The sequence below is a fragment of the Diabrotica virgifera genome, chromosome 10, assembly GCF_917563875.1.
Source record: "Diabrotica virgifera virgifera chromosome 10, PGI_DIABVI_V3a".
Taxonomy (NCBI): domain Eukaryota; kingdom Metazoa; phylum Arthropoda; class Insecta; order Coleoptera; family Chrysomelidae; genus Diabrotica; species Diabrotica virgifera.
Window position 1 is genome coordinate 48,173,987 of NC_065452.1, and position 16,492 is coordinate 48,190,478.

The 16,492-nt window shown below is 33.9% G+C and overlaps 1 protein-coding gene across 1 annotated transcript in view; it reads right to left on the minus strand.

Moving 5' to 3' along the window:
• The window catches only part of LOC114330735 (agrin-like), a 245,440-nt gene that overhangs the window by 61,950 nt on the left and 166,998 nt on the right, over window positions 1-16,492 (minus strand). Inside the window, exons 10-11 of the mRNA XM_050662959.1 lie at window positions 10,327-10,590; window positions 319-465 (exon numbers count right to left, since the gene is read on the minus strand). Coding sequence (XP_050518916.1) covers window positions 319-465; window positions 10,327-10,590 — 411 coding nt within the window. The remainder of the gene's footprint in view (window positions 1-318; window positions 466-10,326; window positions 10,591-16,492) is intronic.

A 16,492-nucleotide genomic window follows, 5' to 3' on the forward strand; every position in this document is an offset into this window, starting at 1 on the left:
CTACCTCTTCTCAGTTTAAACATTTAATTTCAAATAAATTTTTATTTTCTGTTTTCTGACAACAGTAAAGTGTATTTTGAAATAAATTAAATACATTCTTCTTTTTGTGTCAATTATTTTGAGTATGAATAATTATGTTAATGTTTATATTACTGAATAGACAATTAAATAACCTTTCAAATGAGCTAGCTCTCAAAAAATCATAATTTAAAAATAAAAATCGACCTGTCTCGGGATTTTATTCCATAAATTTTGAACCTATCTGTATATTAATAATAATATGTTATATAATCTATTATCTATAATTTAGGTTTATACCTGAAACACATCCGTTGGGCCCCAAGTACTTATTATGGTTTGTACATATTGTACATTTTTGTCCCTGAACTCCCGGTTTACAAACGCACCTTCCGGTCATTTGCTCACAATCATCTCTTACTGAACCAAAAGTTGAGCAACCACAAGCTGGAAAATAAAAAAGTGTTTATTAAAATATAATTTACAATACAGTGGAACCTCGATATGTCGGCCCCCGATAACCCGGAAGTCCGGCTAACCCGGACCGATTTTCGTCAGACAAAACAAACATTTATTCAGTTTGACTGAGTTTTTACCCAAAATGAACAATACTGTATACAACTGTACATAATTTAGATGTACTGTGCATATGTATTTCATGTTTTTGCAATTATAATGGAGTTTTTCTGCAAGTGTACTGTATTTTATGAATTTTTACCATATTCTCCGGCTAACCCGGATTTTCGATAACCCGGATCGGCCGCAGTCCCGATTAATCCGACTTATCGAGGTTCCATTGTAATACTAAACATAGAATAAATTTTAAAATTAACAGGTAACACAACATTGGATTCTGCAAATGTTTATGTAACTTCCCTCTTATTTTTACCCAACTTTTTATTTTTTAAGGAAGAAAGTAAAAAATATCTGTAACCCGAAGTGAAGATTAAATAAAATAAATTTAGAAATGCAGAGAACAGGCAAGAGACAAGAGAGTAAGACAACAGGCTCTATTTAAAAATGGCTATACATCGGCAGACTTGTCCCAGGGATGAAAAAAAAGTGACGTGTTTGGGTAAATTATAGAAAAAAATTAAGAAAGGTTATTTTGAAACAGAAACCTTCAAATCCAAGAGAGAATGCAGTATTTAAAATGGAAATATTATAAATTAAATAAGTTTTAAAACGGAAGGAGTTAAAAACTAAATTTTTAAGAGGAAAATCCCTTCTCAACTCGATATAGAAATAAATTCAAATAAAATTTACTTTTTTAACAGCAGTGGTTTAAGAGCTAAATTAGTTGATTTATGTAATATTGCTGCAATTTGCGAAGCAGCTTGGGTTTACGGTTTAAAATTTTCTGTGTTTTGGGTGGCAGACGTTTCCCCAACTGTCATCAATACGACTAACTTCACGAGTAACTTTGATACGAGAATTATAAAAAAAAATATGCATTGAAATCCAGATCCCGTAATTCGTTAAGCGTGATAAAGTGAGTACAAAGACATACATATTTCTTTCTTTGTAATTACAGCTTCAATTTACCGTACACTTCTCTTAGACTCTGTCGATAAGGTAGAGTCGTGTTGGGGAAAAGTCGCGCGCCCCTGTGTTTTATATCTCATCAAGGTCATCAAAAAAATCATATTACATCGCACATAAATTGCACAATTTAGCTTATAACTAGACATGTCGCTTTCCCGAGACAACCAGACAACGACTGAATCAGGTATATTTTTTTCATATGTGTTAAGAGCTGTGATGATAGCCAACCTCCGAGAGGAGAAGGAACTACAAGAAGAAGAAGAAGGGCTAAGAGTTCCATTATCGAGCTAGCTGTTAAATATTTTACTTATTATTTTTAGAATTTTAAAATATTCCAATAAATGTCACTCAACCTGCTTGTATCCGTTTTGTAATTAATTGAATTTCTATTTATGTGGTACATTTCGAGAAATAATCGATTATATATATATATATATATATATATATATATATATATATATATATATATATATATATATATATATATATATATATATAATCAGTTACTCGTTTTACCCTAAGGTGTACGAGAAAATCTGATACGATCTGATATATGATAAATTAAATGTATGTCCTGTTGTGATGGAATGATGTACTGTTGCACAAGAATTTTTCTGTATTTTGCAATCACTTTTGTGCTGCGTTATTCTTTGTTTTAACCATGCGATATTTGCCCTATATAATGCCCATCACATTCGAGACAAGAAAGTTGATAAATGAGATGACTCTGATTTTGAAGCGGTGTCTGGTTTTTGAGCTTCGAGAATAAGCTGTAGTTGGATATGCTGGTATATTTCGCTATTTTGGTTTTGAGAATTCCGATCAGCAGCTTAATTATATTGTTGGTTAAGCCATTTATGTAGGGCAACTTTTTGTAAATCACGGGATCTGATCGCCTGTTATCACATTGCTTTGGGCAATTTTGTTTTGTGTTGATCCAGAGGCGAGAGGCATCTGTACAAATGAAGGTTATACCAAAAACAGTGGCTGTCTGCAGATTATTCCCTGCCTTTGAATCGAAATAATACATAAATTGCCCTTCTTTCACTTCTATCTTTACTCAAATTGTGAATACTAAGGAACCATTTCTTGTACCTTTTCCTATATGAAAGAAAACGGGATGTGATTGAATGTTGCAGAATCCTTTTCGTTTTCTATTTCGTCGTTTCTTTGCCTTTTAAATTATGGAAGGCAGAGATGCAGGATGTTAACAAAGAATGGTTCTAATTACGGAAAGTTTCTAGATTTAAATTAGTGTATATTGTAATGTCGTATTCTGTATATAAGACCCTCCCCCTTTCTATTGTTTTTATATAAGATTATCAATCAGATCACAACTGATTTTTAAGTCCAAAATGTTTATTTTGCAAAGTCTGTTTGAACATCCGAGTAGATAGTAAATATCAGCGGGGATGGAATACATCCCTGTTTGCGGATTATTTGAATATAATGAATAAATTCGTACTTTGCTTTATGGAATAGTTTTTACCTAATATTTACAGCTATATCTTTAATAAGTATAATTATTTATAAATATTTCATATGTGTCTGTTCCAGCAGTGTTATTTTTGTGGAAAATAAAATAAAAGTAAAAATATTTTTTAAACCTTGAGTAACAGACAATGCAAAATTTTCCCTCGAGTCTTACGCATGTAATTGTAATTTAAAACCAGCTTTTTAGGCGAATTTTTCCGCATGCTCTAGTGGAAGGGTCCTGATAAACCACAATAATGAAAAATGTTTCACAACGCACTATCTGCGAGTAATCCCCAGTTTCATTTTCTCAAAATTGCCCATTTTTCTCCTCATGCTGAATTAACTCATCTTGCTGTTGAATTATGCCTAATTGTCAAAGTCTAGCATAAAATAAATTCATTTTGGTGTAGGTGAATGAACTTTTCTACCAGGGTTGTTCTGAAAAGTTTTAGTAGTAGGTCACACGTTGCCATGAGCATAAATACTAAATTACAATGCTAATCTCTATCTTTGAGTTTGTGGTAACAATTTTAAAAGTTTATGACAACGGTTTGGAATTTGCTAGTTTACTTTCTGTGTAGTTTATATTGTTCAAGTATGAGTTTCTGAATATTTACAAAATCCCAATAAAAACGTCAAATATTTCAGTTACTAAACTTACTTGGAGTAAGATAAAAATGGACAGTAAGGCCAATGTCAGATTATGCGTTTTGACCGGATGCGTTTCCGCCGCATCCGGTGAAAACGCATAGTGTGACAGATCGGTCCGGTTGCGTTGGAAACGGATGCGTTTTGAGTTATCGGTACGGGCTTACAAACTGCACCAGACTAAACGCATAGTGTGACAGGTCGGTACGGTTGCGTTGGAAACGGATGCGTTTTCACCGCATCCGGTCAAAACGCATAATGTGGCATCGGCCTAAGGCAAGCGTCCACTGATCCGCATCGTACGGATCGCATCATCGGTAATGCCGAAGGGTTGCTTCGAGAGGCAACTTTTGCGATGCGTGCCGATGAATCATTCGGAATGCCGACCAGTGGACGCACCCCACGCACTTTGTTCGGAATTTCGCTTGGCCCAGTGGGAGCTAATCTACGGCTAATTTGCATTTGACGATCGTCTTCTTCGTAATGAAACAAGTAAACTCAGTTTTAACTTTTATTTTATATAATATAATTGGTATATTGGTATATATTGGTATATTCAGGTAAAACCGGAGCCACGAAAAGAAGGAAAGGAGGACCCAGACAAAAATGGTTTGACAACGTACAGGAAGATCACAAAAATGAGGGAATTATTGGTTGGGAAGAAAGAGCATCAAACAGGGATGAATTTTTCTTTATTAACATCCAAGATTTTTTTACAATCTGTTTTACAATGAAAACAATAAGTAAAATTGTTTGTCTTTACAATGACAGAGAGATGTAAGGTCCAGTGACCAAAGCATCACGACACACACACACACACACACACACACACACACACACACACACACACACACACACACACACACACACACACACACACACACACACACACACACACACACACACACACACACACACACACACACACACACACACACACACACACACACACACACACACACACACACACACACACACACACACACACACACACACACACACACACACACACACACACACACACACACACACACACACACACATTAGCTTTTTACCAGTGATATGCGCACATACACTGATACGCGAGCACGAAAACTAAAACTGGCACAGAACACAGAACACAATGACTGGACGCTGTTGAAGGCGTAGCTTCCTCTGCTATTGGCTCTGTCAGGTGTCAGGATCGGTTAGGTAGGTCCAAGGGATCATATCGCTTCAATCTCTTCGCTTGTTGGTTGTTGAGAAGATTGTGTGCCAGGGTGTTAGGATGTACCCGCAACCTATTTTGATATTGTTCAGCATAGGGATGAATGGAGGAAAATAACAAGTCAATTTAGTAGGCAAGGGCATGATTAAATGAGAAACTACCCCATTTATTACAAGTTTTGCAACATAAGTATTATATTATTGTACCTTTGCCCAAGTCTTAAGCGTTGTAAATAAAATAATTAAATTATTTTAATTTAATTAAAATAAATTAGAATAATTTTAAATATCAAGCGGACACAAGAAGATGAAATTGGAAATACAATAAAAGCAGCCACAAGAACATATCATTCCCAGTATAAAAACTTCTTAAATAAAAAGGAAATAACAAGGAAAACCAAAATGGTAATATTTAAACAATTTACGTACCTATCACTACATAATATGATGCAGAGAATTGGGTATTGAACGACAAAGAAGAAAAGAGATTGCAAGCCGCGGAAATGAGGTAAGTATTTAAGAAAAGTCGTGAGAGCCAGAAGAACTGATAAGAGACGTAGCGATGATACTAGAAGATAATTAAAAGTAAAAACATTACAGGAAAAAACATTACACGAAAACAGGAGAAGACGACCAAGGAAAACCAGGAATACAAGTGTGATGGAAATATTGAAGAATAGAGGAAAATCGTGGCAGGAAGTCAAAGGATTATCTAGAGACAACAAAAGTGGCGTAAGTTCGCAGAGAATAACGAGTAAAGAAGACATCTCGACACCTTCCGATATAAGAGGAACATCGATAATGTATGTATGTATGTATGTAAAATCAATTTTTTATTGTGAATTTATAGAATGGTCCCCGTACCGAATGAGAAAGGGATCCTCACAAAGACGCGTGTGTTCGCTGTAATTTTGCCCGCTCTAAATTTATTGGTGTGTACACGTTACATACCACTAGATTTATTATAGCTGAGTTGAGGCATAATTAGCCCATTGTTTCATAGTTTTACAGTTTTATCTGTTAAATTATTGGCCGGCTGGATCATTCAGGAACCGCAGTATAGGCCAGCCAAATATGTTTCGACTTTTAATGTCATTACATACACACAATACTACATGTATGTTTGCCAGCTGTATATCTTCATTGCAAAATAACCAGTTGATTACTTGGCTTTACAAGCTTTAACGGCATGAAACTAAAGTTCACATACAATAGAACCAAAAATAAATTCATCCTACTAATGCATCCTTGGTAAATTCTTTTTTTTAACACGTACATATACGTGTTTACTCACCTTTTTTTATCGTGAGAAAATAAAATATTTATCTTGCTTTTCGCTTAATGATTATCTTGTAGTTACAGCATTCATCAAGTTCAGAACTATCTCTCAATCGAGGATTGGATACTATCACTATCTTACTCTCTCTACCGCTGCTCTGAAGAATTCTATAGAACTGCATTTAAACCAGTCCCTTAAATTCTTCAACCATGACACTCTCCTTCTTACTATACTCCTTCCCCATCTTATCTTTCCCTGTATTATCAGTTTTAGCATTTCATATTGTTGTCTTCCAGCTATTCTGCCAGATATTGTAACTTTATTATTTTTATTGTGATTATTATTTCGTATTCTTTGCCCATTTCTCGCAATATTTCCGTGTTCGTTTTCTTTTATGTCCATGCTATTCTAAGCATCCTCCTGTAACACCACATTTCAAATGACTGTTCAGCTTCCAAATCTATATTGCATTATCGAGAATACGAATCACCTCAAAGCTCTTACCCTCAGTTGTAATCTAAGGTTATTTTCACAAACGCCTTTCTTGCTATTTTTATCCTTGCCCTTATTTCTGTTGTTGGATCATTAATGTCTTAAATCCAAGTTCCTAAGTATTTGTATTTATCAACCCTTTCTATCGTTCCATTTTAAAAATGTATGCTTGTTTGTATATTTGTTTTCTTATTTATCATCACGTATTTGGTATCTTTTATATTCATTTTTAGTCCATATTTTTTATAGAAGATCATATATTTTGTTACGTCTTGTAAAGTGTACCTTCAGCTTAAATTTAGCTTTAAGTTAGGTACATTTTTTTTCCTGAGCATAATACCCGTTATTTCGTAGTCTACTTGGACCGCGTTGTAATAGCGGATTAAGTGCCAAAATGTAGTTTTGAGATAAATGGTTTTAAAGATTTTAAATTTGTTATTGGTGCTATTTCTAAAATATAGAACTACCATGTTTCATATTTGAGAGGTTATTGCAAATATAAAGGAACTCTAGATGTTTATTAAATTTTTTTAAAATAATTTATATTTTAAAATTTATTCGATCAAATGTCGCTTAATTCGTTAATGATTTTTTAAGATATGCATGAGTTAAGATCCAAATACGGGATTAAAAGACATATTTGGCGCTTAATCTGATGTTTCAGAATAAAAAGTGTTATAATAAGGTTTTATTAAATTTTTCGCTTTAATACGTATAAAAAGTTATATCGTTTACATAGAAAATACACCAAAAGCAATCCGCTAAGATTGGTCTTTATTATCGAAATCCAATGATCCATTAAAGCCGTGAATGTCATCTTGAATGCCTTTATTCCCTACGATATTTTCATATAAGTTTTTAGCATCCAATGGAGTAAGTCCCAATAACAACATTATGTCATTAAATTTTGGGATAGAGACCGGTTTTTCATTCGGCCACAAAATTTGCCGTTTGGAGGAATACAACAATTTTGTACTTCTGGTTGGATTTCTTCTGACTCGTTTACTTATGTCTACTTCTGGAAAATTCCGCCGTGATTTTTGCTAAAATATATTTTACAAGGATCTTTTTTCAAGAGCAGTATTTTTTAGTTTGAAGTCAGTTAATCGAATTCCGATTTATATGGTTCTTTCTATTTACAATATTTTTTAAATATCGCAAACTCCTCTAAACTCTTATCTTTGTACCATTTGAACCGTTAATTTGTTTCGTTTTCTGCAATTTTTGATAACGTTTATATAATCATCTGGAGTATATAACCGATTTTGGAGTTTTAGTGCTGAGTCTATGTCCCCAAATTTGTAGTCATTGGGCATAAAACTGGGTCTTGATACTAGAAAGCGCATCGTTATTTTTTTAAGATGGTATAAGCTCAAGCGCAGATTTTGAAAGCATCACAATTTTAGTATGTATTGAGGTTTTGTCCTTCGCAACTGTCAGACTATAATATCAATTCAGTTAATTGAGGTACTAGGTTCTGTCGCAAATATTTTAATCAAATTGAACTTACTTCTTGTGCTCCTTTTTCTGCTGTGCTTCGACCTAAACATAGAAATGGCGTCGCCCAGTTGTTCTTAAATATTTACCGCAGTTCGTTCGTTCGTACCGTTCGTTCGTTGGAATTAGTGGTAAAGGTGGGGTTTTTTTCCAAATCACAAGTCAGTACCTCCACATTTTGTTCATTTTTACCTTTTTGGAGATCTGAATTTATGAGATTTCTAGCCGCTTTTGCTTCATCTTGATGAGTCTCGGTCTTTTAAATTGTTTTTCTCTTCCTCTATCAACTTTGGATTTTAACTGCAAATTTATCGCATTACATGTGTTATTTTTAACTCTTTTACTTTGCAAATTAAAATTGTCATAAAATATGCGTTTATAGGAAGCAAAAGCAACCCTCCTAAGTTAAAAATTATATCTAAGGTTACATCACTATTTAAAAAAAAAATCGTTCACTTTGATTTCTACAATATAATGCGACCTATATTTTCGAAATTAGCTGATGTGATCAATAATTTTTTGTTTTTGATATTCAGGCATTTTTCCACTGGTAGCTGTCTTTTCTCCTCTATGATCTTTAATGACTTCTGTTGAACAAACTTTTTTTAAATACCGGTCAAATCTTGTCGAGGATATTCTCAAAGTTTGAATAAACATTTTTGAGCACACTTCTTTGTTTTAAAATAACGTATTGTCCTTTGTTTTAATTTGTTTTAAAACTCGAACTTTGTTTTAAAATAACGAACTACCCAACAAACGATGTTACTTAATTCGATATCTTAAACGTTAGAAAATAATATGTTGTGTTTTGTAATAAAGAATTAACCGACTATTTGTGGCGCTTGATTCGTTATTACACTTAAAAGATGCGGATTTTTGTTTTTGACAACGGAGTATATTATACTATTATTGGCGTTTGATTTAATATTACACTTTTTGTTGTAACTGTTTTTAGTTCTTTAAAAACAACTTTGCTTTTAATTCGATATTACAAATCTTAATGTGAGATTTTTCTTAATAAAATAACAAATAATGTCGCTTAATACAGGTGTTCAAAAACCGCTTTATTTTGTACTTTTTTCCAAAAAACATATTTTTATAGATAGATTTGCACCCTAGCTGCAAGATGGCACCATAATCCGAATTTTGAATTTTTGGCGCTTAATCCGTTATTACATATGTAACGCGGTCCACTTAGTCTATGGTAAATCACCCTGGACGACTCCTGGGTGTGAACAGTTTTATTTTCTTTCATATCCTTGCTTGTTCGATTAGATTCGTAATAGTGTTGATGTATGGTAGGTTAAGTTGTGCCTTAATTTGAAAGCCGGCCCCTCACGGTACTGCGCCGTCGTTCAATTTTGTTGCATTCGATTAATTGGCCCAAAAATTTTGATTATACATGACCGTGCATGCAACAAAATCGTACAATTTTACAACAGAAAGATTGGCCTGTCTGCTGCAGTATTGCAGAACTGATATCATCGATGACTTTGTCGAACGACACCGCAGTACCGTGAGTGGCCGGCTTAAGAAATGTTAAGCTGGATAATTGGGCACAGATTCCAAAAGCCATAACGAGGAAAAAAATATTGGCAAGAATACCTTTAAAACAATTTAACTATTGTTATATTAATATTGTATTGTAGCTATATGAATCTTCTGTAATAACTACTTATCTTGACGAGTACTATAGTTTATTTTTTAACCAGGAGGAGTAAACTAAAAAGACAGATTCACACCCAAGAAAGTCACTAGAATAATCAACAAAATACAACTTCTTTTGAGGTTGATTATGTCGGCCCTCGACGGTAATCCATAAATATTATATTATATTAATACGTCGCTAAAGAGTTCTAAAAACAACTGCTTTTTATATAAAAGCAGGCTACAAATCTAAAAATTAAAGGAATAACGCAGAAAATACAAAAAATCGCCGATATAACTTAATCAACCTATTAAATGCAAATTGTGTCAAAATTTGATAAATGTCATTAGTGTCAAAATTTTATAACAGTGGAGTAAACTTTCCTGCGATTGGACCAATTACAAACACAAGCATTACAGCGCGGTAAATTTGAATCACTCTTCTTGGTTTAAAAACAAACCATAACAGCATTAGACGAAATTTTATAAAGTGAACTAAAAACAAGAACATTACTTACGTATGCAGCCTTGGTATCCAGCAGATATTTTCGGTAGTCCCCAAAAACCAGGCTCACATCGATCACATTTGGTTCCCCCAACGCCAGGCTTGCATTTGCACTGTTTGGTTTCTGGATCGCAAATATCTGAGTACGACCCTAATTTGTTGCACTCACAAATAGATGGACAGCCACCAAAATTTTGACCTTGAGCCGGTGTTTTTCCATCTGGGCAACAACCGAACCAACTTTCTTCGCAGTCTTTTTTCTCTACTACTGCTTCATCTGGAATGAAACGATATTATGAGAAACTTTTTTTTGTATATTTTGTAGTTGCAAATAGTATATTGTGCAACAAGTGCAGAAAGGTACTAATTTCTCACGAGTTTGAAAAGTTGCGGTACGAGCGCAAGCGAGTGCCGCAATTGAAACTAGTGAGGAATTACTTTTCTGCACGTGTTACACACTAAACTTTTTCTACAACCACAGTTTTTGCTAAAAATAAAAATCACAATTTTCAAACGAAGATTTATTATAATAAAAAATTATAAATTTTAATCTGTATTTATTTAATACTAATCAATTTAGATTCCTTGTATCTAAACAAATCACACAGAAATTAGTTAAAAAATTAACTCACTGCCTTAATTTGTTTGAATTTAAACTATTTTAAATAAAGTATTACAAAATGTCACATTTGACGTTATATTTATGCAGTCACGGATTTCCACCAGATTTACTTCATGACGTATCTTGCTGAGGTTGCTAAATCCTTATTGGTTAATTGCTAATTATAAAATGTTTATTAAGAATAAAATTGTAAAATAAAACAGTTGTAACATCCATAATTTAATTTCTATTGGATAATTAAGTATAATAATTGACTTAGAGGTTGTATATTTGTCTACATTTTAACCATATATATGTAAACATAATATATAACGTTACTCAGAATGAGGTAGTCATTTGTAAAATACCAAATGTAAAGTTCAAAACTAATGTGTTAAAGTAGCGAATTTTGCAGATTTCTTGGACATGAGTTAAATCGGATCTTTTTAGAAAAGCACTATCAAATCTGTCACAAAAGTGTTAAAATTATATTTATGATTTTATTGTGGAATGTAATGGTACTGTGCAAAAAAGAACTTTTCGGCACAGAAACGTCACTTTCCGGCACAGAAACGTCACTTTTCTGCAACTAATGTCATAAATCTTATACTGTGAGGAAATATCATCTTTTTTAACATAAAACTGTGCAGAAAAGTGCACTTTGAATAGTGGTTGTAGAAAAATGCAATTTTTAATATAAGGAGTCTAGAAAAAACAATTAATTTTATATTGAATTCATTGATTTAAAAAAATATATGACAGAATTTTATTAAAACAAGTTTCGTAGTCAAAAGTAAACTTTGTTTGGTGTGTAACAAAAAAAAGGAGTTCTTGTTGAGTATACGAAAATTATAAAATAAATGAAAGAAATTCGCTGTAAAATGAAATCAAGAGACGTCTTATATTTCAGTTCATTCAGAGAGCGTCATAAACGCCCTTACGTACATTTCACTCCCATTAGAGATCCCGAGAGGGTGTATATATGACTATCTCTGAACGAACTGAAACAAATCAAGCCTCCTAGTCCGAATTACGACAAAATAATATGGATGTTATGGATAATATGGATGAAAAATTCGAAGTTTTATTTCCGGAGAAATAAAACCTCTAGTGAGACCAAGTCTCTGGTTACACCTATTCGTGGTTTGTATTACTTGCAAACCAAGCGAATGCTGAATAAAAGAAGGTCTAAAATTTGCACCCCACTTCCTGCTTATTCAGCGTGGCAAAATTTCAACGAAAACTTTTGTTCTGATAATCAGTTAGGAGTAATTTTTTTGAGGTAAAATTTCTACAATTCTACCGGGTGTTAATATTGTTACGAAATTAATAGAAAAACGTAATTATCTCTTAACCTACCTCGTATAACATTGTAAAACCTTAGATTAAAAAAAAAACGAGAACAACTAGGAGCGTTCAAAAATGTAAAAATATACAGGGTCATTCATCATCATTCTCTTTGCCTTATCCCTATGCGGGGTCGGCTTCCCTAATTGCATTTTTCCACACAATTCTATCTTGGGTCATATCAATGTTAATCCCCTTTACCAACATGTCCTGCCTTATCGTCTCCCCCCAGGTCTTCTTTGGTCTTCCTCTCCTACTCCTTCCAGGAATCTGCACTTCAGCTGTTCTTCGTATTGGATGATTAACGTCTCAACGTTGAACATGACCAAACCATCTTAACCTATGCTCTCTCATTTTGGCATCAATTGGTGCCACACCTAGACTTCCCCTAATATACTTATTTCTAATTTTATCCTTCTTTGTCACTCCACCCATCCATCTAAGCATTCTCATTTCCGCCACATGCATTCGTTGTTCCTCTTTCTTTTTCACTGCCCAACATTCAGTTCTGTACATCATAGCCGGCCTTATGGCTGTTTTATAGAATTTTCCCTTCAGCTTCATTGGAATTTTTCTGTCACAAAACACACCACTCGCTTCTTTCCACTTCATCCATCCAGCTCTAATTCTACTGCATGCATCTCCATCTATTTCTCCATTACTCTGTAATACCGAGTATGTAATAATTTCTCCATTACTCTGTAATAGTCCTCTAGTTTGTACATTGTTGTATATCTCCCTTGTTTTTCTAAACAGGTACCAGTATACTGCTTCTCCATTCGTCTGGCATTTGTCCAACTTCCATAATTCTATTAAATAGACCTGCTAGCCACCTTGTTCCTGTCTCTCCCAATGCTCTCCATACTTCCCCACGAATATCATCTCGTCCTACCGCTTTTCCTTTCTTTATTTTTGAAGCGCTTGAGCCACTTTCTCGTTGGTTATTTTGGTGACCATTGCTGCTACTGTCTCCGTTGACTCCACAGGCTGTCTGTCAAATTCTTCATTTAATAAGCTGTCAAAGTACTTTCTTCATCTCTTTTTGACATCCCCTTCGTGAACTAGTATTTTATTATTTTCATCTCGGATACATCTAATCTGATTAAAATCTTTTGCTTTCTTTGCTCTCTGTTTGGCTATTTTATATATATCTTCGTTTCGCCTTCCCTGGTATCAAACTGATCGTATAGGTTTGAATACGCTTCTGCTTTGGCTTTTACTACTGCTACTTTCGCTTCCTTTTTCGCCACCATATAGTTTTGAAAATATGTGTCGGATCTGGTTTCTTGCCACTTTTTATATAATTTTCTCTTCTCTTTTATTTTTCCTTGTACTTCGTTTGACCACCACCAAGTCTCTTTATCCTCAAACTTTTTTCCTGACGTTTGCCCAAGTATTTCAATAGCAGTCTCTCTAATACTACTGCCCATTTTTCTCCAAATTGTATTAAGGCTTCCTTTCATATACCAACATATTTTTTCTACTATTCTTCCCCTGAATAGACCTTCTTTCTCATCTTTCAGCAGCCAGCACTTGATTTTTTGTGGTCCTCTCCGATATTTTTGTTTAGTTTTGCTTTTTACTTCGATGTCCAGAACAAGCAGCTTATGTTTTTGGCTTACTGTCTCACTAACTATTACCTTGCAGTCCTTGCATTCACGTATGTCTTCTTTCCTTATCATGAAGTAGTCTATTTATGATTGATATTGTCCACATTTTTAGGTAATAAGTTGAGTTTCTCTCTTTTTAAAGAATGTGTTAACAATCGCCATATCCAATGCTGTTGCTAATTCAAGCATGTCATCTCCAGCTTCATTTCTAATTCCAAAGCCTAATCCCCCATGTATTGTTTCATATCCTGTCTTCGATTGGCCCACATGTGCATTGGTAAAAATATACAGGGTGTTCAAGTAAAAAAAAGATAAGTTTGTTCAACCCTGTCAATCTGGGTGGCTCCGTATATTAAAAATATTTTTTCCACCTACCTTTACCGAAAGTATAATTTTCCTGACCTGATTGTAGGGAGCAAAGTCGTACTTTTCCTCCCTAGGAAAGGAAAGTACTTTTCCTCCCTAGGGAGGAAAAGTAAAAGTGACGTCATGGTATGTCATTGATGAAATAACTTATTGACGCACTATACAATATTCTATTATCTATTACGTAAGTATCTATAGATTTTAACGTTTATTTATAAAACACCCTCTATTTTGCAGAATGGTAAAAAACAGTAAATTGTTATTTTGATTTAACAATGGTTACATTAATAATTTGACTTAAATTTGACAGTTGACAGTTATACTGTACCTACTTGTTAGTTTTAGTGCTCTAAAAAATTTTGTCAGTTAGTTATATAAATAAATTATTTAAAAATGAAAAAATTTCTTGATATTTGAGAAAGGTGGAAAAATAATATGTATAACATGGGAGTAACGTGCCTTTTCCTCCCTCGAATGATTACTGCCCTCCGCTATGCGTCGGGCAGTAAACTTCATTCTCGGGAGGAAAAGTAGCACTTTCCTCCCTTGTTATTAGTGTTGCCCAAATGCAAGACCAAGACAAGACTTAGACAGTCTTGGTCTTGGTCTTGCAACAGTACACCTGGTCTTGGTTTTGGTATTGCGCTCCAGGTCTTGGTCTTGGTCTTGGTCTTGCAGCAAGAGTCTTGCAAGTCTCGCAGTTGCCCATTAGCCTATTACATATCTTAAAACAACGTAACAGCGTAGGTAAATTTTAAGCTTGAATTATTTATTCGTTAACAATATCGCTGTAATAATATTGTTGCTAGAAGGTAAATTGTCGTTGTATCTATAGGTACCGGATACCGTCCCGGTACCGATGAGTGTACCAATCAAACTGTGCGTTTTTCTCAAAGTTCGCATCATCCTGTGGAAGATTCTAGCCTTTATAAAATACTGAAATTAAAACCCTACTACAGTCTGATATTTTCTTAACATTCTGTTTTTTTATTCATTCGCTTGGATAACAACAAAGTTAGATATTTTAATAACTAGCCATGTTTTTCATCAATACAGGCTGTTTTGAAATAAGTATGGCAAATTTTAAGGGGTAATTCTTAATAAACCGGTTACACGTAGGTATGCGCGCCATTTGTGAATATTAAAATCTTAATTGTATGTCAAAAATGCGTAATAACTATCTCTTAAAACCTACCAAATTTCATTCGCATATCTCAACCGGTTTTAGAGTAATAAATAAATCGTCAGTTTGTAAGAAAAATTTTAACATCCCCTATTTCGGAAACGAAGCATTTGCGAACATACGATTGATAAAACAAATGACCAATTTAATTTAACTACAGAAAAAGCTGCTACAAATATGCTTTTGTCTTGCATACATTTCACTGTAATATTTCTTTGTTCAATGCCTCGGTAGACAGTATATCGTTATTAAATATTTAGTTATTTTGTTAACACGGTGTGTATAGCTGGCATTATCTGCATTAAATCTGCATTAATGTGTCTCGTTATAAATACTTTTAAGTATTAGCCGCATTCTTTCAGCAAATTTTGTCTAACTGAATGAGGTCATTGCACAATCAACAGAAAAATATAGGTAAATATTAGTCTCACTATTTTATATACCGATAAGGTGTAATAGGTATATTTTTTATCAACTACAGATTTTAACGACATTATTGTCGGCATCGCAAGTTCCCAACGCAAAAATATTAATTTATAAGTAAAGGTCGGCTATTCTCAAAACCTGGACAATTAATTTCAGAGCGAAGATGTCGTCTACTGGGAAAGCATGTAAAAATATTTTATTTTTGAATTGTAATAATGATCTCTGAGTACGTGTCAAATGTGTCAAGTGTTATTTTAATAGATATTTTAATTCGCTTTGTATGTTTGTGGTATTGTTCGTAATGCGCATAAGTCAAATTTTCCAAATTTTTGTTAATAAATTTTTTTGCCTCTCATAGAGTATCTAAGAATATACCTGAACTAATATACTCCCTAAAACGACCCTCAGTTCTAACTGCAAGACGCAAGAGTCTTGCAGGCTTAGTCTTGTTCTTGCTCAAATCTTGCACGGTAAGTCTTGGTCTTGGTCTTGCAAAAACGCAAGAACAAGACCAAGACTGCAAGACTAAGACCGATTTTGGGCAACAGTACTTGTTATACAAATAGCTATTAAAGTACGGTCCTACCCATGCCCCAACTTTTACCTTTAACAATTTGTTTTCGATTTTCTTACGATAAATGAGTAA